Below are 27,642 nucleotides of genomic sequence, written 5' to 3' on the forward strand. Positions count from 1 at the left end.
GTGGCCATTATTGAATTTATTTTATGTTCAGTGGTTCCCTTCTTTCCTTCCTTTTTCTTTCTTTTTGTAGCATACTCTGGAAGATGAAGTGTGGGGTGGGGGCAGCGGGGCAGATTCCAAAATACTGTACAGATTAAAAGCTTTGGTCCTTTCAGTAGGAGATGGCTTTAAAAAAAATTTAAGTTTTGGCTGGGCACAGTGGCTCAGGTCTGTAATCTCAGCACTTTGGGAAGTCAAGGCAAGAGGACTGCTTGAGCCCAGGAGTTCAAAGTCAGCCTGGGCAACATGCTGGGACCCTGGCTCTACATAAACACACACACACAGATTAGCCAAGCATGGTGGCATGCACATGTAGTCCCAGCTACTAAGGAGGCAGAGGTGAGAGGATCACTTGAACCCAAGTTCAAGGCTGCAGTGAGCTGTGGTCACACCATTGCACTTAAGCCTGGGTGATACAGCAACACCACCTCTCAAAAAAAAAAAAAAAAAAAGGTTCAGTGGTTCTTTAAAAATAGAGATAACAAAATGAAGACGTTGTAAACAAATTGAACCCCAAAGCCCACTGCTTGCTTAGAACATTCCAGGTGAACCAGATGTACCCTATGGGTTTGTCTTCTTACTTATGGTTCTAGGAATGTAGGCTAGATACTCTTTATTGCTGTTTGGAAAACCCTTGGGCTTTTCCTGCTGTCTGAGTTTGCAGTGTGCAGCCTTGCTGTTGTGTTGGCTGACATGCTGCACTTCAGTGCTTTTCTTTGCTACTTCCTTTTATATTATCATTTTCCAAAAATAGTTGGGTTATAAGTGATTCTCATTAGAGAATGATTTTTTCCATCTCCAGTTAAATTGTGTCTTCATCAACCTTTAGAACGTAGAAAAAATATGGCTGGGCGTGATGGCTCATCCTGTAATTCCAGCACTTTGGGAGGCCAAGGCAGGTGGATCACTTGAGGTCAGGAGTGTGAGAGCAGCCTGGCCAAAATAGTGAAACCCCGTCTTTACTAAAAATACAAAAAAATTAGCCAGGCATGGTGGTGCATGCCTATAACCCCAGCTATTTGGGAGGCTGAGGCAGGAGAATCTCTTGAACCCGAGAGGCAGAGGTTGCAGTGAGCCGAGATCGTGCCATGGCACTGCAGCCTAGGCGACAGAGTGAGACGCTGTCTCAAATTAAAAAAAGAAAAAGAACATAGAAAAAATTTTAGATTTTTGTATGTTTGCCAATTAAGAATGTTCATATCTCAAAGCTATACACATCCTTGTTGTGGAAAATTTTAAGTATGCAGAAATAAAAAGGAAAGGAAACAAAAATCACCCATAATCTTTCCACCTAGAGATAACCACTCTTAATATTTTGGAGTTTCAGCCTTTTTAAATGCATATTAAATGCTTTTATAAAACAAAATGAAATGTAATACACAACATTTTTTACTTCCTTTTTAGCTAAAATGTGCCTCTTTCCATTACTACACAGCGGTGTATAAATATACTGTTACATTGGACATTAAGGTTTGCCCAAGTTTTAGATGGTGGACACCCTTGTAACTAAGTCTTTGCATGTATCCACTATTATTTCCTTAGGTTAAACTCCTAAAACTGTTGCTGTGTCACAGGGCATTAAATTTTTAAAGGTCTTAACATATAATTTCAAGTTGCTTTTCAGAAAGTTTGGACTAATTTCTCCTCCCATCTTTGGAAGAGCATGTATCATCTTTTCATTTAATCTTTGCTAACTTAAGTGGAAATTTTGGTATTTCATATTATTTCCTTTTCTTTCGTTGCTGGTGATGTTGAACATTTTTCGTGTGTCCAACATCCTTTCATATGTTTTGTGAATGCCCATTTATGTTCTCTCCCCATATTTCCGTCGATGTGTTCATTTTCTTATTGATTTGTATAAACCCTCTATATACTAAAATGTTAATTCTTTGACATGTTGCAAGTATTTTTTGGTTTGTATCAGTTACTTTTAAATGTTGACTATGGTGTTTTATGTTTGGGGAGTTTAATCTGTTTGTAATTTATTGGCATACCAAAGTTTTAAATTTCTGTCTAATCAAATCAACCAGTCTTTTCCTTTACGATTTTTGCCTTTTATGTTCTTCCCCACTCCAATATTTTAAAAATATTACCATTTTTTTCTAATACTTTAATGGCTTCTTTTCTTTTTTTCATGTTAACTTAGAGAATTATATTAAGTGTACTATCATAGAATGATGAACATGAGTTAAGTTAGGACTAGTTTTCATCATTCCACTCTGAATTGCCCTTAGCTGTTTCCTCCACTAAAATTAGAATCTTCTGTGATCCCAGGGAAGTAAGTGCTCCAGCCAGGTTGGCTTCAGGCAGCCCCTCCTTCCTAATTCATCTTAGTTTACCACCCTGGTCAAAGGCATGTTGGATCCCTAGAGGCTCAGAGGAAAGTTTTCTCCTTCACACAGGGCGACCTGCTTGCCATGAGCTCCAGTGTCTGGAACCACACTGATTTTCCTGGAGGCCTTCGGGCCAGAGTGCAGGACCAAGTGTTGGAACCAGGGCAGTTTGTGGAGGGCTAGTTCCCCTGTTGTCCTGTACCCTTTGACCCACCTCTAGAGCATCCTGACCTGGTGAGGTGGGTGCCAGCTCCTCACATAGTTCCTTATGCCTAATTGTTGTTGGTGTAAATCAAAATCTTTACCTCACTTCCCCTGCACAGGAAAGACAAGTGGGTGCATGGAGCCCAATCAAGTCAGTTTATTTTGTCACCAAAAAATTTTTCTTTCTTTTTTTTTTTTTTGAGACAGAGTCTCACTTTGTCAGCCAGACTGGAGTGCAGTGATGCAATCTCAGCTCACTGCAGCCTTGACTTCCCAGGCTCAGATGAATCTTCTACCTCAGCCTCCTACGTAACTGGGACGACAGGCGTGCGCCTCCATGCCCAACTAATTTTTTGTACTTTTAGTAGAGACAGGGTTTTTCCATGTTTCCCAGGCTGGTCTCAAACTCCTGGGCTCAAGCAATTTTCCTGCTTCGGCCTCCTAAAGGGCTCGGATTATAGGCTTGAGCCACCACACTCGGCCTGTCATCAAAGTTTAACATGCTGGAGCAAGAAAATACCTAAAAGAGCACATTATTTCACATCTTTGTTTCTTTAGATAAAGTTCTGAGGCTCCAGAGTGGGGTAGTTACTATAGATGGCAGACTCTCAACCTGCTGGTGAATAATTCTGTGTGTTTTTACTCCTCATTTATTAGCTAGCCCCTGCTGTGTGCCAGACACTGTGGTAGGCCTTGAAAATTTTTAAAGTGTCTAAACGTATCTTCCTGCCCTCTAAGAACTCAACTGTTTAGCAGGGAGACAGATAGATAACAACTAATCATAGTGTGTATTATGGATGCATTAATACAGGTATGGACAGGGTACTGGAGAAGTACAAAAAAAAGGGTAAATAATTTTGGCAGGAGGGGCTGCAGAATTGGAGAAGACTTCCTGGAGGAGGTAATATTTGGACTGGACTTTAAAGAAAAGGCAGTTGTTTACTGCAAGGGCAAGACCACAGCAGGGGCAGAGGCACAGAGGCTGCAAGTATAATGCATAGTTGGGGACTGGAGAGTGGTTTGGTGGCTGGTGGGGTGCAAGGGATTTCCTCTGTGTCCTTGGCTGCAGCCAGCTGAGCCATATGCAGTTCCCCTCTCCTCCTTCCATGTCTTTATATAGAATGCTGTTCTCCACGTGTCTGCTCAAGCAGCTCTTCCCTCTAATGCTCTCGGAATGAATGACAGCTCCTCTCTCAATCTTTGCACGACACCACATACCTCCCTCTATTACAGTGACTTTGACATTAAAATCAGAGGTGACAGTAGGGATTGGGTCTTTTTTAAAAAATTAATTAGAACATATGTTTGGGGTTGGATAAGAAATTCAAATCTTAAGAAAAGGTAGAAGTTGAAAAAAATAAAAAGAACAAAGCCTTTTCATCTCTAAGTACCCAGGGTCTCATAAGTGGTAAAGGATTTACTATCTTGAAAGTGTTGGAAAGTCATTGGAGATTTTTAAGCAGGGAATTAAAGGTATTTGGAGAGGAAGGGACTGGAGGCCAGGTGGTCAGTTGGAAAATAATTCAGGGATGAGGTGCCTGCATGTGGGAGGTAACGATGGCAAAGAGGGGAGAAGATGAAGGTAGAACACATAGAACTCACACACTAGTTGACGGTGGAGATGAAAAGAAGAGGAGAAGAAAAGATAATGATGAAGTTTCTGATTTACTCAAGCTGCTGCCCTATCAACCACAAATTCAATATGAAATCATGCTAATTTCTCCTTCAGTGCAGAAAAAGGCAAAGTTAGCCAAGTCCACACTTTTAAAAGGATCACATGGAGAAGATGTAACACTAAACTGCATTTGGAAGTCATTTTTTCCCTAATGCAATAAATATGATCAATATGTAGAAGAGCAAAAATATTTTGCATGACAATATCTCTTAAAGTTTTCTTCTCAGATTAAGGTAAGGTCTGTAGAAAGACACCAGGACAAAGGAGGACCATAAAATAAAGCTGATCCCAGGGTGAGTTTGCTGCACAGGAGAGTCAGGCCAAAGTACTCTCTCTTAGGAGTGAGATGAGCTGCAGTGAAGCCAGGTAGGCATTTTTCACAGACCCACATCTTATTTACCCAGAAGGTATTATGTGCAGGAGGGGCAGCATTTCCTATGCTCAGCTCTATCCAAGGCCTGCCCCTCCTCACTCGTGCTGGACTTCTGAAGACAGTATGGGGAGTGGAAGCTCCCAATACCTGTGATTTGCACAAGTATGCAAAGGTTAAAGAACATGATTGTGTGGGATGTTTCTGTGTAACCATATGCAAGAGATAATACTAGACGGAATATGAGATACTGTAAAATATAAGACACACTCTCAGAATTTACTGTCTAGTCTGATTAAATTATAGAGGGTTGAAAACATTCTTCAAACAAGCATATAATTTGCCTATGAAAAAAAGACTTAAAAGTAGGGGGGCTGTCCATGGGACTGTCAATAATGTTTTTACTAGCTAAACTAAAAGTAGATTTTACACTTTAGTTAATCTTTCTCTATCTCTCTCTCCTACCAGATAATTTTCAGGATCAGATGAAAAGGGAACTAGCCTACCGAGAAGAAATGGTGCAACAGTTACAAATTGTAAGATGCATTTCTACTTAAAAATAAATTCAACTTGATTGGTTTGTTTTCAGACTACCCAATATGTATGAAACTTTTCACGTTTTTGCATGAAATCCTTTGGTCCACTTACCTCTCAGCTGGCTTAGATGCTAATTACCAAGAGATTTACTTAGACACAGGATAAACAGATGTGGCAGTATGTTTCCTCTAAATGTAACTACCTACCATGTGTTAATAGACAGATGTGTAAATTATCTCTGTGGGTAAACCAAAGGTACCTGCATTTTCTTCCATTATGCAAACTTCCCAAACACAGTGCTCAGTGAAGGGCTCAGTGAAGGGCAACTGTCTTCTATCCTCTCCCTTCACTACTCACACTTGAACTGGGCCCTCCACTACCAATAAAACACAATTAATGAGCACAATTAATCAATTAAATTCACTTGAAGGATGATGAAAAGAAACAAATGATTTCCAAATGAAATGTATTACTCTATCCTAATCATTTCTAAAAATGGACACTCACTAAGATCTATTTATATGGGAAAAAAAACCAGGAAGATGTCTGATAAGTAAATGTAGTGGTTTTGTTTTGGGTTTTTGTCTGCTTTCTGAATTTTTTGCCCTTTGTCCCCATGTAGATACATCTAGTATTATTCATTAGGGCTTTTAAAGGAGTCTCCCAAGCTTCTTCATTTTCATGAGTACAATGGGGAAAATTATTTCTGCTCAATATATTCAAGATATATTTAATCACCTGGATAAAAAACACCTACTGATCCTTAGTGATATTCCCAGCATAATTATTACACTTTGGGTTGCTTGACATTTCTGTACTGATCCATGCTAAGTTTCAACCATTAAGCATGGATCCATGCATATGTGCCTGTCTTGTGTACAGAGCCATATCTAGTTCTTTTGTCAGGATTATTTAAGAAAGGTAGTTATTAATGTTTCCATTCTTCATTGGAGAAATCATGCCAGTGTTAGTGACGACTCCTAAGAGTCATTTTTGAAGCAATTGACTTTCCTTGATCTCAAGTGATCGTTAACATCTCTCAGTTCTGAAAACCACTACATAAGATGCTGCTTAAACAAGATTTTTTCTCATGTTGGTTTTGTTTGCACCTAAATTTACTGGGGAGCAGAAGATTTTCATAATTGATTTAATAACAAATTCCCATTCTTAGCTTTTGTTTCCTTGATAATAAGAGCTGCAATTTCTTGCTGTGAATTGTGTTCTCTGTTTAAAGGAAAAATTTAAATAAAAGATTTGATGTAGGGGGATATAAAATTTTAGGACCTCCCTTATTTTACACAGGTCATCATTTTCAGGTTTTGTTTTGTTTGTTTGTTTGTGTCTTTTTTTTTTTTTTTGAAACAGGGTCTCACTCTGCTGCACAGGCTGGAGTGCAGTGATATAATCATAGCTCACTATAGCCTCAAACTCCTGGACTCAAGCAATCCTCTCACCTCAGCCTCTCAAGTAGCTGGAACTGCAGGTGTGCGCCACCACACCTGACTAATTCTTTAATTTTTTGTAGAGACAGGGTCTTCTGTATTGCCCAGGCTGGTCTTAAACTCCTGGCCTCCAGTGATCCTCCCACCTGGGCCTCCTAAAGTGCTGGGATTACAGACATGAACCACTGCACCCAGCCCATTGTCATACTCTTAAAACAAAAGAAAAAAATTGCCACACATGCAACAAAAAAAATTGTGATTTCAGGGGGTGGTGGTGAGTATAGCAAAATGGGCATTAGAGAAGGAAACAGTATTTCTTTTAGTGCCCCTATTCAAGGCCAGTTATGCAACCTTAATGTCTTAATTTTCTTTGGCATTTGGTTTGTTTAGTAAAAGATGAAATTATATTGTCTCCATGTAATAAGCACATAGGATTGATAGAAGAAAAAAATGTCTCATGTCTTTTGAGATATTTGGTACATGGAAGATTAAAACTGGTATTACTAAATCATTTTGTTATGCTGTATTGTAAAATATTTTATCACATGTTTTCATCTATCTAAACAAATGTTGTTAATTCACATTCCTATAGATAGTAAACTATTCCTGGTATCAAATTAAGTAATTTGGGAGAAGCTTGAATTTCCCGCCCCCACCATCCTGCCCTTGTAGGTATCATATAATTCCTGAAATACACAAAGGTACATCCAGGGTAACAACATGAAAATTGGAGAAATCGACATGATTTGTCCCTCCTGCTTCTTCCCCTTTTTGTGTGTCCCCTGCCATTAGATGCCCAGGGTTTTCATGCTGACTCCAGTACTTATCACAGTGTGCAGCATCAAACAGCTGTTTATAAACATTTGTTGAATGAATCACCACCCATGATGACCCTGACCCAACTCTGATACTCTCATGTAGCAGTCCTCTTAATTCTTTCCCAAATTTCCCTGGCTTGGTCCTAGTTTCCTCAAATGTTATTTTACACTAAGCAAATACTATTACCAAAACTCCTAAAGGAAGGAATACTAGCAAATTTGGGGGAGCTTCTGTATTACTGCCCTGTCTGCACCTAACAGACATGAGCTTTAACATCTGTAACTTGGGATTGAGACCCATACCATACAGTTCATTAAGTGTCAGTTCCTCAACCAAAAGGAGCTACTATAAGGTTTAACCTAGTGCCCTGGTAGGAATATTACAAGTGCAAGTGTGCAAGTGAGTAATAAACATGAAATGTACATACAAGCCATAAAATGCTATGCCAATGCGAGTAATGAATTTAATGGTATGGCCCTTCTCAAAGTAGTACCTACAATGGTGGAACTATTATAGGCGTGAGCCACCGTGCCCATCTGGCTAGATATAGTTTTGAGCAGAAAAGACCTATAGTTTACATGGACTATCTGCTTTAGAATTGAGGCTGCAGATTCAATGTTACTTCAACAGAAATGTATCTAATTCCTTATTCAGCTTGATGTATTTGTCAAAGTACCTGGGGGAAAATGTCTTTAGAAAATTCTATCTAAAGATTATCAAGAAATTGCAAGGTATCACAATTACTGGCTTTCTGAATATTTTAGTTGGATGATCTTATTCATCAGTCAATATGGTTGCATGCTTTGCTTCCTGAAAACAGAACAGTTCACTCAAAATTATTTTATGTTTAAAGTTTACGGAGCATATATTACAAAACAGGTTTTTGTTTTCTTGAGATGACATAAAAACCCACTCTATCTTGCAGTCATGGAGAATTCAAATATATTAAAACCATCATATTTTGTAATGATTCCCAAAGACCCACAATGCATTTATCCTATGTTGTTAAAAAGCGTTTATATTCAAAAAACTTATTTCGAAAGTATCTTGGGTATCATTGCTATAAAGAGAAAACTTATGAATTTCTTCAGCTCCTGCATTTTTAGATTCTCTGTTGACTGTCATTTCTGTACCATTGCTTCTTTTTCCCGTGTTAAATGTAAAGTTGTGATGACTACAGAGTCAAATGATTGATTCTCTTTGTGTCTTTATAAATGAATGTGCATTTATCTCAATGTGAGATTTAAAGCATGTGAGGAATTATTTAACATTTATACATGGCTGTAAGCTACCTTTTTTAAAAAATAGCTCAAATTTTGGGATTTTTAGTATTTAACATGGTTTGTATTAAAGTCCCCCACCCCTGCCCTGGGTTTTCAAGTGCTTATAGCATTTTTATTACTAAGGCACATTTAGTTATGCAAAACAAAGAAATATATTCCTATTCCTATGAACCACTACAAAAGTTTTTTAATTTAGCATGTTTATGAAAATGTAAATATTTAGTGTAATAAAGGGTAAAGGATTTCTCATTCACAAATGAATTGTGATTCTAGGAGAAGTTTATTCAATTTTAAAAGCAAAACTTATCAGTCCTTGGGATGAAGAAGCTGACTGAAGATTTTTATTCAGTAAATAGCCTTTTGATTAAAGTTTTTCCAAGGACTGAAATATAAAAACTTACATGAACTGAGATTGTGATGATGCCTTGATAAAACTTTTGTTTTATTATTATGAATTTGGCAATAATTTTATAAGCAAGTGTATCTGTGTATAAACTACTACTGTTGATTTGCTGAAGACATGCTTTTTTATTTTTTAGTCATAGTTCTTGGAGGACATTGTGATGCTGCAATACAGAGCACATGATAAATGGCTAGACCCAGATTCACATCCTTTGAACTTGTCAGATCGCTACCACAAGGCGTGTTGATCAGGAAAATGTGCTAGTCTTTAAGTGCCCTCTGCTGTTTTTCCAGAATGCTGCAGTCACACGCAGCTGGGGGAACCGGTCTCAAAGTTCTTCATTAAAAGCCTCAATTAAAATAATGTTCAATCAATAGATTAAGGACTAATGTTTTGTTCACTGTGGACCTGTAAAACAGCAGTTTACAACTTCCTAATGACGGGAGTGCAGTGCTTCTTCATAGGGAAAGGAGCGAGAGGTCGTTATCTTTGCTGGAAGAGTGCTTGTTCTTTGGCAAGGACATAGCTCTTCAGTAAGATGGTCTTTTCTTGGAGTTTCTCCAGTATTCGTTGGATGGGAACTTGCCCAGATTTCTACTGTATCAACCTAGAGAGTTTGTAAATATATGTCTTACATCTTTATTTTTTAAAAAAGGTAGATAGAACCATTACTGTTTTGCATTATATTTTTAGAAGAAGTTCCCTGGGCCACTGGAAGCGTTTGACTCTGTATCTAAATATGCATCAAAAGGAGATCCCTGCAAGTCAGGAGACTTAATGCAAGCCTGAACTTCCGTGGAAGCTGCCTTAAAATTCTCTAGCAGTAGACAGACTTTGGCTACTGTGTGTCCATTTCCAATTATTGATCTACTGTTGTGCACCTTGACAGTGCAATCAGTTGTTCCTTAGTTATGTAGCCTTTTTCTTCTGATCTTTCTCTTTTTGAGATGTTGACTGACCTGAAGGTGTGAGCTCAGGTTAACTCTCTTGGCACAAACCAAGAAGTCACTTTTTTTTTTTTTTAACTCCAGTACTTTTGATCTACTATAACCAAGTAGGTAATTTAGAAGTTACATAATACTTTGAATTTTTTTCTCCATGCCAATCTCGATAATTTCCAAGCTGGTCAAGATGAAAAGAAAGCTTTTGTAAGTCCTATTGTAGATTTGCATGGAATAACTAACTCGTTTAAATCAAGCCTCTAAAATCCTGAGCTTCCGAGTTGGGGAGAATTTGCTGAAGTGTCTGCAAGTCCAATGTTGCATTTTATGGACTCTGAAGCACCATCAATTGTAAGAGGCACCACTACTTGATGAGTCATAAAGAAAAAGGTTTCAACTGTAATTCTAAGATACCATCAATTGTAATACATCTGATTTCAGAATGTTAAAATGTGAGGGGATAAAGTGCATCCTGGAATCAGTGAAATAATGCTGTTTCCATTAACAACTGGCCATGCTGCTATAATCTTTATTTACCATTCATGATTTAGGACTTAGAATGGAAAAATACATGATTCTCAGCTCACTACTTTTTGCTTTTTATCTTTTTTTTTTTTTTGGCTTTTATTTCATTTTGTTTTAATGAAATAAATGAAAAAAATCAACATTCTGGTGGGGATAATTCTTCACCCCAGTTTAAATTCCAATCTGGACCCTTGGGACTCAAATATGCTTATTTGGAAATGTCCTTTTTTCTTGAATCCTTTTTTTTTTTTTTTTTTTTTGCTTTTCTTTTCCTTCTCAGCTTCCTACCTTAATGAAATGCTGTGTTATTGCTTCTGAAAAAAAGAAAGAGGAGCCATTTTGACTTAGCTCTGAAAGTAGAATCCTTCAGGTGGGTTTCTTTGGATTAGGATGAGTAGTTTACTCCTTTAGTGAGATGGCCCATGGTGATTTAACTTATCTTTCCTGGTGGCTGGCATAGAACAGACAGTTGCTAAATCTTTGTGGTGTCTAATCTTGATGTTGAGGACTTTTTTAAAATGTGAGAGTGGCACAAACACATTTTATTGGGAACTCCTTGTGCCCAAAAGTTTACATTGTTTGTCATCCTAAATAATAGAATTCCATTCCAGGCTCTGTCATGTTATACATCTAGAGAAGTGATCCATATGCTTTGGCACATTGCAGCATACACCATAATGGAAAACCAATATTCAAAGGGGTCTCTGTTAATAGCAGGTATAGCATAACCTAGAGTGAAAAGAAGAGGTAACTGGAGTAGGGCCTTGTGTAACTGTCCTTGTCATAGTTATCTAGCTGATCTCAGCCTGCATCCTAAAATATGAGATTAGGACATTGAACTTTTAATGTTACTATATGAATCATTTATTTCAATGCTGCTATCTATACCCTTTATCAGATATGTGCCTATCTGACATGTTTATGTTGTGGTTATATATCAAAATAGTGAGATGGTTATTTTGTTATTGTCTTTTTTTTCCTGTTAAAAACACTGTTTGATTCAGCTAATTATTACAGTAAAATGGTCCAACTCTTTTTAGCCACTAGCATCACTGTAGATTTATAACTCTTTCTCATTAATAATAAAGGTTCATATGTGTGGACTGTTGATAATGAGAGGAAAACATACCATATACTGGAATGTGGGAAATTATATATATATATATATCATTGCTTAATTGAATGAAAGTAATTTTATTTCCCTCACTGCTTTTACTTAACAGCCGTATTTCACATTACATTCTAGAAGGGTGAATATTTATTCTTTACATGTAGAATAGACTCAAGTCTTTAAAGCCCTGAGTTTAGCCTGTAATGCTGAAGATGGGTAACATAAGAATAGAGCACCTTAACGGGGGTTAGTGGAGAGGCAAATCTAAATAATACATTGAGTCCAATTTCAACCATTGGAATTTTCTAATGAAAAGAAGCATACCAAGTGTGATCAACTTTTATTCAAAACCCCAGTATTCAAAAGTACTTTTCAAGTTTACCCAGGTAGAATTCTCAAGGTCATATTTTCCATTGAGTGCAGTTAGTTCTGATGCTTCTTTGTCTGTGTGTGTGAGAGAAGGGGTCTTGCTCTGTCACCCAGGCTGGAGTGCAGTAGTGCAATCATGGCTTATTGCAGCCTTGATCTTCTGGGCTCAAGCGATCTTCCCACTTCAGCCTCCCAAGTAGCAGGTGTGTGCCACCACACTTGGCTAATTTTTTAACTTTTTGTAGAAACAGAGCCTTCCTATGTTGCCCAAGCTGGTCTTGAACTCCTGGGCTCAAGCAATCCTCCCACCTCAGCATCCCAAAGTGCTGAGATTACAGGTGTGAGCCACCGCACCCAGCCTCTGATGTATCTTATCAGATATTGGGAATCTAATCAGAGTAATAGTTTGGGTTTAGTTAGTCTTATTTGTAATTTATAAGGATAGCATATGTTATAAAGAAATTACGTCTGTTATAAAGAAATCATCCTAATAAACTGAACAATTACATTAAACTAGTTTGTAAGCACATTCTTGTTTTATGACCTTAAACATACATTAGAACATCATAACTCAGTTTTTGTACCTAAATAAATATGATACCATATTATTAAACGCAAATTTTTAAAAACTTTAAAAAGTGAAACATCACATGTTAACCTCAAGGACTAGCTGTAGCAGCAATCCAGTGTGATCACCTGTTCTGTCCTCACTGTACTTGTTAGCAGGCCTTAAGGATGCTGTACCCCAGAAACCTCATACTGCTAAGCAGATGGAGACCTCTTTTTTTCAGGGAGGATCTATTGGCATTCAAATTGTTAGGCATGATGAAGGGTCTCCATTACACTGTATCTGTCTCCGAATCTAGCTTACCTGGATGGTGTTGCTTATTTTTATCTTATAGATCCCCTATGCAGCAAGTTTGATCAGGAAAGAAAAGCTTGGCGCCCATCTTAGCAAAAGCTAAAAGGTAAGATCATCAGAGGAAAGCAATTTTCTTAACTCTCTGTATTGTTGTGTGCTTGAACATATTCTTTATTGATGTGTTTGAAATAGCCCAAGGGATTGGTAAATTTGCATCCTGTGTTTGAGTCAATATACCGATAAACTTCGTTATGTCCGGGGATGGGATTTCCTAAATGAATGGCCAAGTACCTCTTATAAATTCCATGGAAAATTCCTATAACTAAAAATTCTGTATTCAGTCTGCAAAAGTGATCTTCTTTCTGTTTTACGGCTTTCTGCTCTTTATGGTTCTGACACCCCAGTTACTGCCCCCAAGGAAACTGAAGTGTCAGCAGTCATCCTCAGGGTGTCTCATCTCTGTCTCTCCTTCGCTTCCAAAAAGCCTGCCTGAAATCTGACTTTCAGAGAGTTACTGCAGGTGGTAATATGAACTGGGGACGATATAGACCTTTGAGACCTTCTGCTCTAGGAATAGTAACTAATCTTTTCCCTAAACCAGTAATAGTTTCTCTACAGCTGAAGCCAGGTTCAAGGTCATATCAGTTTAAAAGAAAATGGGAAAGACAATTATTTTGGACTCTTAAGGAAGAGCAGACAGTGACAATTCAATGGCTACATTCAGAACATACCTAAACATTTGAAAAGAAACTTTTTCAGCCCATGGAAGAAGACATAAGTAATTATTAGAATTGTGGGAATGCAAAAACTAGCACTTTGTTTCTGCAACAATATGTTGGGATGACCTAACAACTAGGATTGCTAAATCAGGGAAAAAACCACAGATGCCAAAGGTAGCATTTGTTAGTGCTCATGGCCAGCTAGGACTGCAGCCATTTATCAATTTAATCCATTCCCACCAGAATGACTCTTCCCACTCCTCCCCTCTGGAACATATTTTCAACTCAATAGAATTTGTTAGCAAAAAGAACTGTGCAGGCTCACGGTTCCTTTTGTTCCTTCACCTACCTTCTGCATATCACGAATTTCCTCTAGCAGGTGCAAATGACAATTTTTCTTGCCATTATCTTTATTAGTGGTAGTCTTCAGTATTTGTCTTAAATAATAATAATTATTTTACATTTCATCAGGTGCTCAAACCCTTTCCAAAACAGTCTTTCATTCATGTGCTTTCCCTTAATTTTACACATGGGGAACTGAGGTTTACAGATAAGAGATGTGACATTTTATGTTCATGTTGCAAAGCCAAGAAGAGATTCTGGGGGCCCTGACTTTGGATCTAGTGCCTGCCTCTTCCTAATGCATGGACTTATTGCTCTTGGTGAGCAGATGATACTGCAACAGAGGTGTTCAGAGAGTAAGTCATTCTGTTTCCATCTCTATGAAGTTATTAACAAATGCACCTGTGAAGTTGGCTCTGTTCTATATATTAAAGTATTTTTATTAAGTCTGAAGTTGACTTTGGGCAATTTCTTTCTCAGTATAATAGACCAGGTTTACACCAGCAGTGTGAAATGAAAATTTTAAAACATTTAGATTCCAGTGAATTTTAACTCAGAATATCAAGATAATTAAGGCAAGAATGGTTCAAATTAATTCTGATAAACTCCATACGTATAATGGTTGAAAATGTCAAACTAATTTTCTTTCAAGAGAAAATATTAGGATGTTTTTAAAGATAACCTTCTTATTCAAAGTTTATAAATCATAAAGTCATACAAATCATGAAGTTTACGAATCAAAACTCAGTGAATTGCACTCACCCAGGAACACACACAAACACACACACACAATGAAAACAAAAACAAAAGGAAACTCAGTAAATGTTCACAATGAGCTCACTTAGCTTTCCAGCCCCTGATAACAACCTTGTGCCCCTGTCCAGCTTCTCCCACTCCCTACCCGCAATGATGGTAAATTTTGCCTGTTTTTGAACTTTATGTAAATGACATTGCATAGAACATTCTCTTGTATCTGGCTTGTTTTACTCAGCACTTGGGAGATTCGTCCCTTAGAATGGGGTTTTTGTTGTTTTGTTTTGAGACAGGGTCTCACTCTTCTGCCCAGACTGGAGTTGCAGTGATGTGATCATAGCTCAATACAGCCTTGACCACCCTGGCTCAAGCCATCCTCCTATCTCAGCATTATAGGTGTGCATGCCACCATGCCCAGGAAATTTTTTTTTATTTTGTAAAGACAGGATCTCCCTATATTTCCCAGGCTGGTTTCAAACTCCTGGGCTCAAGCAGTCCTCTTGCTTTGGTCTCCCAAAGTGCTGAGATTACAACCATGCCCAGCCTTAGAATGTGATTTGATTTATACTTAAGAGCTTCAATAAACTCTCTTTGTATTCCTTATACTTCCCCAACCCATCTTCCCTATTTGTCAGACCTGAGCCCATTTTGCACCTACAGATTAAGACTCACTGCCCAGAAACTACACCTCTGATAGTGATCTAGCATACGGTTAGGTGGAAAAAAGAAAAAACAAGATTGATTTGTGTTTAGTAACTAATGCTTCCTCCATGCTGATTTTGTTTCCATCCTTGCAGACAACAGGGATTTCTCTAAGTAGACCCTGGTGCTTTCAGAAGATTAGTGGTTACTTAAATGCTTAGCTAAATCAGCCAAGCAGAGAATCATGACTGTATTGTTAGAGGCAGTCTCTGATTCTCAACATGCCAAGCCTGCAAGGAGTTACCCCAAGAGAGATTACAAGATAAAAATCATTACACCGAGGGAGAGAGACACATTCTGTCTTGCAGAGTGACCACAGGTTTCCAAATTAGGGACTGATGCATTAATGTCTTATGCAAGAGTGACCCTTAAGGTAGTATGCTGTATTCTTGCCACTCAGTGGATTCCAATATTACTATTAAGAGGAGGAAGCTTTTCAAAACCACAGGCAATCCACTTAGTAAGCTGAGCGAGCACTGCCACATATCACTGATCTGCACATTTTTTTTGTCCTACATTAGAACATAAGAAATTCCATGTTGAGTCAAAATAAAGATCCACCCAGGTCAAGATACTTTAAGAGCAAAATTGTTGTTCTTAACAATATCAACCTCAAAATGTAGGCATATACACTGAATACTCTTAGATTTCCCTTGATAACACCATAAAGATCCATTACCCATGGATTTATCTTCACCTTTCTTCAACCTAAGCATAGTCCCCATTGGGGCAATGAATTCTATTTGGTAAGCTACCAGCTGTTAAAGTGTAGTTTATTTTATTTACCTTCAAACTATCTCCTAAAACAAGCCCTATTAGATTAGACATTGTACCGCTCTTCGTATTTGTCTCATTATGAGCTCATGAGTACAATGGAAAGGATTTGAAAAAATCCTTTTTGAAAAAACTTCAAAATGTTGCAGACATTATCCTTTCACCTGGGCCCATTTTTAATGCCAGTATTATTCCCGATGGCCTTCCTAACATCTAGTTAATTCTGTGACCCACTTCCTGCACAGATAACCCAGTGTAATCTGTGTGAAATCCGTCTCCAAATAAAAATGGTGTGACATTAACACTACTTTAATTATTACTTTACATTCATTTTCTTCCAAACACATTTAAATGTTTTGCAGTTATCATTCACGTAACTGGTTGAAGCACCCACAACTTTCACAGACAAGAATTAAACCATTTTACATAAGTAGGAAGTGAATCAGGGAAATGTCTCATTCATAGTCATGCAGAAACTCATTGGCCAAACTGGAAATGATAATAATGATCATTTATTGAGCACTAACTATGCCAGATACTGGCTAAATACTTACTGTGTTATCCTTACAATGCTGTAAGGTAGATCCTGTTATTACCTCCAATTCATACTTAGAAACTGAGGCTCAGGGAGTCACACAGCTCTCAAGTGACAGATACAGGATTCAATCCAGGTCTATTTGACCCTAAAACCTTCTCTCTGTCTTCCTTGGGTCCTTAGCTGGTGGTGAGGGAGACTGGGTGCCAGATCTGGTGCTATCTCCCTGTGTTATCTTGAATAACATCATTTCATCTCTTTGAGTCTCACTCTTATCTATAAAATGTGGATGGCCAAACCTGGTCAAAATCTCTACTAGCTCTAAAATTTTGGCTGCCACTTTTGTGTGCCAATTTTCTGATATATTATCTCTTTTTCCCCAGAAAAGGGCCACTTTCATGAAAGTCAGCCCAGGACCACATGTAACACCCAACAGCATGACCCACCTATTTTTGCCTTATGTCTGCATTTTCTTAATCACTAATTGCTACATTGCATCTTTCTGGAGCATCTGGAATATTATTTTTTATTGGTATTTTAACTATATCTACCTCTTTGGTAAACTCTTATTTTTGTTTCACTTCTGGAATAATTACTATGGAAGTAACAACAAGAGTCTTAAAAAAAAAAAAGATACTGGATTTTAATTGAACATTCTGTGTCTTCCCTTTGTATAGATCAAAGATAAAGAGGGAGAGTGGTACATTCATTTCTCTCATCTTTAGTCAGACATAAGAGGTTCTTTTAAGAATCTCTGTAGAGAATAATGATGTGCCCCTACTGTTCTAAGGACTTTATGTTGATTATCTTATTCAATCTTTGGAACAACCCATTGAGGTAAGTATTACTGCTTTCAACCCCCTACAGCTGAGAAGGCTAAAGAGACAAGAGATGAGTAAGTTGCCTGTGGTCTCACTGCTAGGAAGTCACAGGATTTGAGCCAGGCTGGGGCTGACTCTGCATTCCATACTTTGTCTGCTCTCCTCTGGTTTGTCACCTAAAAATTGTGGCCTAATTCACATGTTGTATTATCAGTTATAAAAACGCAGTTAATAACCAATCCAATCATTTCATTGATTTTGAATCACAAAACCTCCGCTCATACTTCTATGTTGCCCTGACACTCTACGACAAGAAAAATAAACCTAACTTGGGCCATCCAATCAAAACCAACAGAGCACCAGAGCATGAAATTCTGTCTGCCCCTTTCACTGCAGGCTGCTTTTGTCTTTGCCCAACAACAAATCCCAGCTTCTAAACCCATCTAAATGGTTTTACTGTAAAAAGGACACAGCAAACCAGCACACTCTCATTTAATATTTCTGGTTTGACTCAATGTCATCAGAGATATATAACCTAGGGTGGCAGACAAAATGTCTTTTCCTAAGGAGGTATACCAAATATTACTCTACATGTTTTAAAATTATCTGATTATATTAGGCTCAGCTTGTCATTCTGTGCTTTTGTCTTGTCCCAGGTGCACAGAACGACTTACTCTTATTCTCTTGTAAGATACAGTCTGCCATGGAGCACTTCTGACCCGCATTAAAGACTGCAGATCGAAAGGGCTTGGGAATTAAATACAAAATCAGGTTCAGGAGAACCTAAGGACAAGTGACCTCAAAACAGCATGGACAACCATGTAAAATAGACTGTAGCAGCCATTCATTAGTGGGGGGAGGGGGGGAGCCAACCAGAGCAGTCAATGCTTGTCGCATCTTTTGGTGGAACCAAAGTTCGAGTCTTCGTATTTTTAAAGGACAGTTGAACCCAGAGCATGGGAAGTGCTATTAGCCAACTGGGTTGGGAAATCCATGGATGGTCTCAGGCAGTCTCAGTGCTGCATACATGGAGAAAGCAACTCTACAAAACTGTCTTTTCCTTTTGAAGAAGTGATTCTTGGTGGAAAGAAAACACAAGACCTGTCCTAGGAGTGGGGATCGCGTTTCAACGGATGGGAAGGCACCAGCCGTACAAACCTGCTTTTCATAGCAAACTGGACAGACTTAACACGTGGCCCCTTCCTCTCTGTACTTTGCCTGCTGTATGAATGAAGATTGTATTCCTCTGGAAATATTTTACAGTTTAATATTGAGTGTAATTAAGAATATAATCATGTTATCAAAAATGGTATTTAACTCTGTTGTAGTTTCTTTAACATTCATGTGGATAAAAAAAGTCTATAATAAAAAAACTATGAAGTAATAGTTGTGTTCATGTAGTTAAATGCATATTTGCTTGAGGATAACTAAGAGAAATTCATACTTTTAAGAATTATTTTGGTATAAAAATATTTGAATAAATTATTTTTGAAAACAGAATTCCTTCAAAAATGATTATTAAAGGCTAGCCCAGCCTTTGGTCATTGTCAGCATCTGGACAACTCCCCCATTGTTTTAGGATCTTTGTATAGGTAAAGGAATGTTCTAAATTCCTGCTAGGTCTTCCAGTAGTGTTGCTGATAGAGCCCACCATAGGCCTTCCCACTTACTGTGATGTTAAATCCAAGTCCACAAGATCATATTATGCCCCAAATTCTGCCTTTCAGATGAGAGAGATAAATACTGAACACTTTGCAGCCAAGATTTCTAAGGTAATGTGGGTTGCACAGAAGTCCACCATGGATGACCTCCCAACCTGAGGTTGCCAAAGACCATCCTAACTGAAAAAACATCTCACCATTGGCATCCCTCAACAGATTTCAAAAGAGCCTTCAGATGCATTGCCATGAGATTTAATACTTTTTCCCCACCAGCTTTATTACCACAAACTATCCCAAAAAGCTTCACAACTTACCCTTGAGATAAATGCTCTTGTCTTGGCTGTGACAATAAGAAACCAAAGGAGAGATACTCATTTGTGATCTTCCTAGCCTATGAAGGATGAGAAGTTGTGTTACAGAAGGAATGTAAACCAAGTCCCAGAGTCTGGAAACAGATTCTTAGTGACCACTAACAGAAACTAATATGAAGATGCTGTGACAAAAAATTTTCTCTTTGAGCTGTTCTTCCAGGAGGGGCCTGGGTGCAGGTATGAGTCTCACAGAGTCCTTTGGACATGATATATGTTTCTAAAACTGGTCATTGTACTTAGGTGTGTAATTTGAGCAGTTAGGTAAGTGGAGAATTTTCTCTGATATAAGCATGAAATTACACATAGGGATGGAAGCCCTGTGGCTCTTAGCTTTGTACTTTAAGCCAAGGATATCAAAGGTGGCAGAAAATCATCTGGGAGGCCACAAACCTGGCTTCATGACTAGCCAGCAGTGTCATTTTCTACAGAATCCAATGCAAACTCTAGGACCAGATAGCTTCTCAGAGCAAAAGCAACTTGGTCCAGGAGTTTGGAGGGAGAATAACAGATTTACAGATAAATTTAAGGTCTTTGTCCTGCAGCTGCATCAACTGGCGGTATAAACCAGCCTGAAATGTCATTCTTTTGTTTCCAATTGCAACTTTAAATATCTATGAGTTATTAGTGGTAAAATATCAGCAAATGATCTTGTAGTAAAAGAGAAATAAAAACCCAATAATTTGACCAGTATGTCTGCAGCACTCTGGACTTATTAACCATGGCATAACTTTGCACTGAGTTCATGGCCAAGTTCAGTACAGAAAACCATTTGCTTCTGCTGCTAACAGTGTTAAAACTATCACTTCTCGGCCTTTTGGCTAAGACCAAGTAAAGAATGTTAAAACCTCATTGGTGCCTTCCAGTTCTCCACCTAAATTCCAGATTCCAAAGAAGCCTAGCTATACGTGTCTCTGAGTGCCAGGGCTCTCCTGTTGACCTTACTCCCATGCCTTAGAGTCTCTATTCGTTACAAGCACTAGAGCCTAACAATCCTCCAAGTAGCCATAAAGCTACATGCCAAAACCCCAAAACTTCAAAGAAAAAGTCAAGGAAATCACACATGTGATGTGGAAACATGTCATTTACCCCATGTGTTTTCTCATTAAGAATAGTGAACATATTTTTCCTGTTCTAGTTATGTTTGTTGCTTTTAAGTTGGAACAAAATAATTCTTCCCCAAAACTGGATAGAATTGTGTTATCTGAGCTGCCTTGTGGAAACAGACAGGACATCCATCTCAAGTGCTGCATGGGGCTAAAAATAAAGCTACTCCTCAGAAAGACAAGTAAAAATTCTTGGCTGCACAAAATGACAGCAGAAAAAAAAATGCTGTGCTCTTTTCTTTGTTTTATCATGTCAAAATTCCAAGGTCATTCCAAATACTAACTAATGAAGCACACAGGCAATGCAAATACAATTCTCTATTTTAATTCCAAATCAAATTATAAAATCAGAAAAAGCATCAGCAAATAAAAGCAAAAATCCAGGCCCGAACAGTAAAGTATTTCCTGTTGGGGCAGACCAGACATTTCAGACTGATGCTTTCCATCCTTAGAATGCCTGAGTAATTGCTTGTCTGTTTGCCACAGGCAAGGAGAGAGGGACATCACATCCTAATTTCCTTAGATTGAACAATGAGTGTGGTCTCTGCACTGTGGAAAATAGAGGAGAACTCTCTCCTAGCTACAGGGGATATGATCAAACTGATAGGAGCTCTTTCATTTAAGAGTTAAGAGTTAAGACAGTGTTGGGTTGGTCAGCAGTGAGGGAGGTTAGAGAAAAGGAATACTGTCTGCGTTTTAAGGATGTGTAACCACTGTCATTTAACTCCCAGCACTCTCTATGCTATGAGCAGAGGGCCTTTGTCTCTCTCTACAGAGTTGAGCACACACAGTCTGACCATCTTACAAAATTCCCTATAGGCAACCCAAACGATGTTTGTAATAACAGACTCTTGTGGGGGAGACGTGTACTATAAACTTTAGGAGGGCAGAAGATGTTTGTTTCAGCTCACTACCCTCTCCCGAGTGCTTAGCACAGTCCCTGGCAGGTAGCAGCAGCACAAAACATTTTTGTTAAATGAGTGATTCTATCTCCTTTATTTTATTTGAGCCAATCACAGAAGCAGATCAGTTCACTGTTATCAATTTAAGCTCTCTCAAAGGTTGACTTTTCATCTGATTTCAAATGATCATATGTGGCAAATGCTAGTTGCCATCCTATAATACCCATTCTCAGGTGGCAATACACCCAATTGAACAATTACCCTACTTGCAGTTAGACATGGCCATGTGACTATATTTTGGCCAATGGGATGCAGATGGAAACATGTGGAACTTTCAGGAAGGTAGCTTCAAAATTAATTAATTGATTAATTAATTAATTAAATATTTCTTTTTTTCCTTTCCCTTTCTCTCTTTTCGGATGTCTATAAGATGGATGGAGGCCCAGCAGCCATCTCAGGCCATGAGGTGATTTTGAAGATGAAAACCATATACTATTAATAGTATGGCACACAAAAAAATAATAAAAGCCAGGGTCCTTGACAACTACTGAACTACCATTCCAACTCTGGACTGACCATTTCCAAATTTCTTTTATGTTGGAAGGAAATGAGATTCTATCTTATTTAACCACATTATTTTAGATTTTCTAATTAACTCTGATTACAAAACCTTTTGCTCTATTTGAGGGCCCCCATTGCCAACAATCACATGATTTCTTATTTATGTGATAACTTTCCAATGTATATTTATGCTGTTTATTTCATTTTATGAGCTTATTGGCCCTTTGATTTAGCTAAGGGTATTGGATATGGAAGCTAACTAGTTGCAGAGTCAACCCTAAATCCAGTTCTTCTTACTGCCATGGCAAGCTATTCTCGTCTATTTTTTGGCCTCACCATCACACGAAGCCAGCTGTAACATCTCTGATATCTCCCATTGCAGTATATGCAGGTGAAGATAGGGAAAGGGGCTGAACCTGAACTTGGCTGGCTTTCCAGGATAGGACAGGAGATAGACTAGAAAGGTAAACTGTCCAAAAGGCCTCATACATTCTCATGTGACACAAAGAAAGATGTGAGCAGCTATGTAGCCAGACCCCAACAAGGGAATAGATCTCAGCAGCACAGGCATGTTCAAGAGTAAGAGGTTGTCAATCACCATCATCCATGATACAGGGCCCTGCCACTCATATGGCATTTATGGGCAGGTTCTGTCCTTGGGAAAACACACCGTTGAGAACTAACAGGTGGCAGGAAGCAAACCCAGTCCTAGACTTGAAGACATGATGGGCAGAGAGCTCTTTGGCTCAGGAGCCCATGTGGGCTTTGGCTCTCCTGCTTAGAGGGGCAGCAAGGTAAGCTTGGGAACTCAGGAGAGGGCCCTGGGACTTCCAGATTTGAGCCTGTAACTACCACACAGGACTGGGAGAAAAAAAGCAAAGACTTTGTAAATGTAGCATGACTCCAGTCTTGATTTGGGACCTGAAGCTGTGTTGCAGCTTTAGGAAGAGGGATGAGAAGGGGGCTGGCTTTGAGCTAAGAAAGGTGCTGAAAAACACTGACAGCTGACAATACTTCTATGCAGAGGGCCACTTATTTCCATACCAAGATGAATATACATATAATTTAGAAGAAATAAAGTTACCAAAGTAAACAATCATTCAGAAAAGCCATGACTGTGTGCTGAATTAAGAACTTCTCTAAAAGCACTGTTAACACCTGGAGTTTTCAAATAATAAAATTCATTCTTCACATCCAACTTTTACATCATCTCACTATTAAGGACAGTGGCTTCCTGAATGATTGTTAATGATGGTTTTCTTTATTATATTTTAGACCATTTAGAAAAGTTTATTGATTTATACTTCCTTGTAATTAGTTATAGTGATTGAAATAGCTTTTATGGCCCTCTAGGGATTGACTTTTTAAAGAATCAACACTTCCCCCAAATTGTGTGCTTTAAAACATGGTTAAATACTGTTTGAATTCAGTACTAAACTATCATTGGTGAAACTGTAATTTTATGTGTAGTTGCTTTTTCATCCCTCTGCTTATATGGCACTATCATCCAATTACTTGGCAGCCAATAATAATACCAGCAGCCAACTTTTATTGAGTGATTAGAGTAAGATGAACATTGTACTAAGTTTATGCACAATGCTTAATGCATTATTTCTTTTAATCCTCTCAACAACCCTATGAGGTAGGGACTATTTAATTGAAATTTAAAGGAGTTAAGCTACTCAGCTGATTAAGCAGAAAAGTAGGCGTTTGAAACTAGGGCCACTGTGACTTCAAAAATCTCTGCTTTTAACCGTTACATTGCTCCCTACACAGGTGAGTTGGCAGTGCCCAGATTGACACAATCTGAAGAGTGCTGGAAGACCCCTCTTAAATAAAAACATCTCCCCTCACTAATCTCACTTGAAGCTGAAATTTCACAACTAGCATGATTTCTTTGACTAAGGTATTATATGTCTCCAGTAAGATAAATACCCCAAGACAGTGCTATTCAAAGTATCTTCTGTCAAAGAACTAACACTACAAAGCTCTTAGAAGAAAACATAAAAGTAGATCTTCATAACCTTGGGTCAAGCAATGTTTTCACACATACAACACCAAAAGCACTAGTGACAAAAGAAAAAATAAATTCGACTCCCATAAAGTTACATACTTTTGTGCTGCAAATGATAACATCAAGAAGGTAAAAGAAGAACAGCTCACAGTAAAGGAAAAATGTTTGCAAATAATATATCTGATAAGGGACTTGCTTTCAGAGCACATAAAGAGCACTTACAACGTGATAATAAAAAGACAAATAACCAAATTTAAAAAACAAAAGACTTGAATAGATGTTTCCCCAAAGAAGTTACATGAACACCCAATAGATGAAAAGATGTTCAACACTATGAGTTATCAGGAAAATGCAAATCAAAACCACAATGAAATACCATTTCACATGCACTAGAATGGCTAATATCAAAAAACAATAACAAGTATTGGTGAAGATGTAGGAAAATTGGAACGATTATACATTGCTGGTGAAAATGCAAACTGGTGTGCAGCCACTCCAGTTTGACGGTTCCTCAGAAAACTAAACAGAATTACCATATTACCCAGCAATTCCCCTCCTAGGTATATACACAAAAGTATTGAAAACAATTATTCAAACAAATACTTGCATACAAATATTTGTAGCAGCACAAGGTGAAAACCACGCAAATGTTGTTTATCCAAAAAATGGAATATTACACAACCGTGAAAAGAAATGAAGTATTGACACATGCTAACAACATGGATGGAACTTGAAAATGTATCCTAAGTGAAAGAAGTCAGACACAAAACATCACATATTGCATGATTCTAGTTTTATGGAATATCTATAATAGGTAAATCCATAGAGACAAAAAGCAAACTTGTGGTTTCCAGTGTCTGTCTAGGGATAAGGAGAGAATTGAGAGAGCTTGCTTAATGGGTACAGAGTTTTCTTTTGGAGTTATTAAAATGTTTTGGAACTAGACAGAGGTGGTATTTTTACAATATTGTGAGTATATTAAACGCCGCTGACTAGTACACCTTAGAATGGTTCCATATAAATTTTATGATTACTTTTTCCATTTCTTTGAGGAATGTCATTGGTATTTTGATAGAGATTGCATTGAGTCTGTAAATTGCTTTGGGTAGTATTGATATTTTAACAATTTTAATCCTTCTAATGCATGAACATAGAATATATTTCCATTTCCTGGGGTCTGCTTCAATTTCTTTCATCAGTGTCTTATAGTTTTCCTTCTACAGATCTTTCATTTCTTTGATTAAATTAATTCCTAGGTATTTTATATATTTTGTAGCTATTGTACGTGGGATTGCTTTCTTGACTTTTTTCAGATTGTTTGCTATTGATGTATATAAACGCTACTGATTTTGTATATTAATTTTGTATCCTACAGTCTTAATGAATTTGCTATTCAGTTCTAACAGTTTTTTTGGTAGAGTCTTTAGATTTTTCTAAATAAAAAATTATGTCATCTGTGAACAAGGTTGATTTGATTTCTTTCTTTCCAATTTGAATGTCCTTTATTTTTTTTCTCTTGCCTAATTGCTCTGGCCAGAACTTCCAGTATTATATTGAATCAATGTAATGAATCTGGATATACTTGTCTCATTCCAGATTTTAAAGGAAAGGCTTTCAATTTGTCCCTGTTCTGTGTAATGTTAGCTGTGGGTTTGTAATATGTGGCCTTCATTATCTTGAGATATGTTCCTTTCTCTCTTTCTTTCTTTCTTTTTTTTTTTTTTTCAGGCAGGGTCTCACTCCCATTGCCCACGCTGGAGTGCAGCAGTGCATTCTCAACTCACTGCAGTCTTAACTTCCCAGGCTCAAGTGATTCTCCCACCTCAGCCTCCCAAGTAGCTGGGACTACAGGCATGCACCATCATGCCCAGTTAACTTTTTGTATTTCTAGTAGAAATGAGGCTTTGTCATGTTGCCCAGGCTCAAGGTATCTTCCTTCTCTACCCAGTTTTTGAGAGTTTTTTCTTTAATCATAAAAGGATGTTGAATGTTATTGAATACTTTTTCAATATCTATTGAAGTGGTCATATGAGTTTTGTTCTTAGTTCTGTTAATGTGACGTATCACATTTATTGATTTGTGTATGTTGAACCATCCTTGCATCCCTGGGATGAATCCCACTTGATCATGGTAAACTACCTTTTTAACATGTTGTTTAATTCAGTTTGCTAACATTCTGTTGAGGATTTTTGCATCTATGTTCATCAGTGATACCACCTTGTAATTTTTTGTTGTTGTTGTTGTGTCCTTGTCTGGTTTTGGCATCAGAATAATACTGGCCTCGTATAATGAGTTTGGAAATATTTCCTCTTCTTCAGTTTTTTTTTTTTTTTTTAAACATCTGGCTCTGTCACTCAGGCTGGAGTGCAGTGGCACAATCTCGGCTCACTGCAACCTCCATCTCCCAGGCTCAAACCATCCTACCCACCTCTGTCTCCCAGGTAGCTGGCACTATAGGCACATGCCACCACACCTAGCTAATTTTTGTATTTTTGGTAGAGACAGGGTTCCACCATGCTGGCTAGGCTGGTCTTGAACTCATGGGCTCAAGCAATCCACTCATCTCAACCTCCCAAAGTGCTGGTATTACAGCCGTGAGCCACCCTGCCCGACCTCCTCTTTAATTTTTTTGAAGGATTTAAGTAGAATCGGTATTAGTTCTTCAAATATTTAGTAGAATTCAGCAGTGAACCATCAGGTCCTGGGCCTTGATGGGAGACTTTTTATTATGGCTTCAATCTTGTTACTCATTATTTGTTTATGGAGGTTTTCTGTTTCTTTATGGTTCAATTTTGGTAGGTTGTATGTGCCCAGGAATTTATCCATTTCTTCTAGAATTTCCAATTTATTGGTGTATAGTTGTTCATAATAGTCTCTAATGATTCCTTGTATTTCTGTGGTCTCAGTTATTATGTCTTCTTTTTCATTTCTGATTTTATTTTAGTCTTCTTTCTTTTTTGCTTAGTCTAGTTAAATATTTTTTAATTTTGTTTATCTTTTCAAGAAACCAACTTTTTGTTTTGTTGATCTTCAGATTGATTGACTTTTTAGTCTCAATTTTATTTATTTCAGCTCTGATCTTTATTATTTCTTTGCTTCTACTAATTTTGGATTTAGCTTGCCCTTGCTTTTCTAGGTCTTTAAAGTCTTTCCACTTTTTTGATATAGGTATTTATTGCTGTAAGCTTCCCTCTTAGTACCTCTTTTGCTGTATCCCATAGATTTTGGTATATTGTATTTTCATTTATTTCAATAATTTTTAAAGCCTTCTTCTTAATTTTTTCATTAACCCCTTGATCATTAAAGAGCATGTTGTTTAATGTCCATGTGTTTGTGGAGTTTCCAAGGTTCCTCTTATTATTGAGTTCTAGTTCTATACCATTGTGGTCAGAGAAGATACTTAATATGATTTCTACTTTTAAAAATTTGTTGAGACTTCTTTTGTGACCTAAGATATAGTCTATTCTAGAG

The 27,642-nt window shown here is 37.8% G+C and overlaps 1 protein-coding gene across 1 annotated transcript in view; it reads left to right on the forward strand.

Moving 5' to 3' along the window:
* SKOR2 (SKI family transcriptional corepressor 2) overlaps positions 1-19,216 on the forward strand; it is a 46,181-nt gene extending 26,965 nt beyond the window's left edge. The window contains exons 7-9 of the mRNA XM_033177674.1: positions 5,090-5,157; positions 12,954-13,019; positions 18,216-19,216. Coding sequence (XP_033033565.1) covers positions 5,090-5,157; positions 12,954-13,016 — 131 coding nt within the window. The 3' untranslated portion in view covers positions 13,017-13,019; positions 18,216-19,216. The remainder of the gene's footprint in view (positions 1-5,089; positions 5,158-12,953; positions 13,020-18,215) is intronic.
* The last annotated feature ends 8,426 nt before the right edge of the window (positions 19,217-27,642 follow it).

The sequence above is a fragment of the Trachypithecus francoisi genome, unplaced genomic scaffold (genome assembly GCF_009764315.1).
Source record: "Trachypithecus francoisi isolate TF-2019V2 unplaced genomic scaffold, Tfra_2.0 Lachesis_group19, whole genome shotgun sequence".
Taxonomy (NCBI): domain Eukaryota; kingdom Metazoa; phylum Chordata; class Mammalia; order Primates; family Cercopithecidae; genus Trachypithecus; species Trachypithecus francoisi.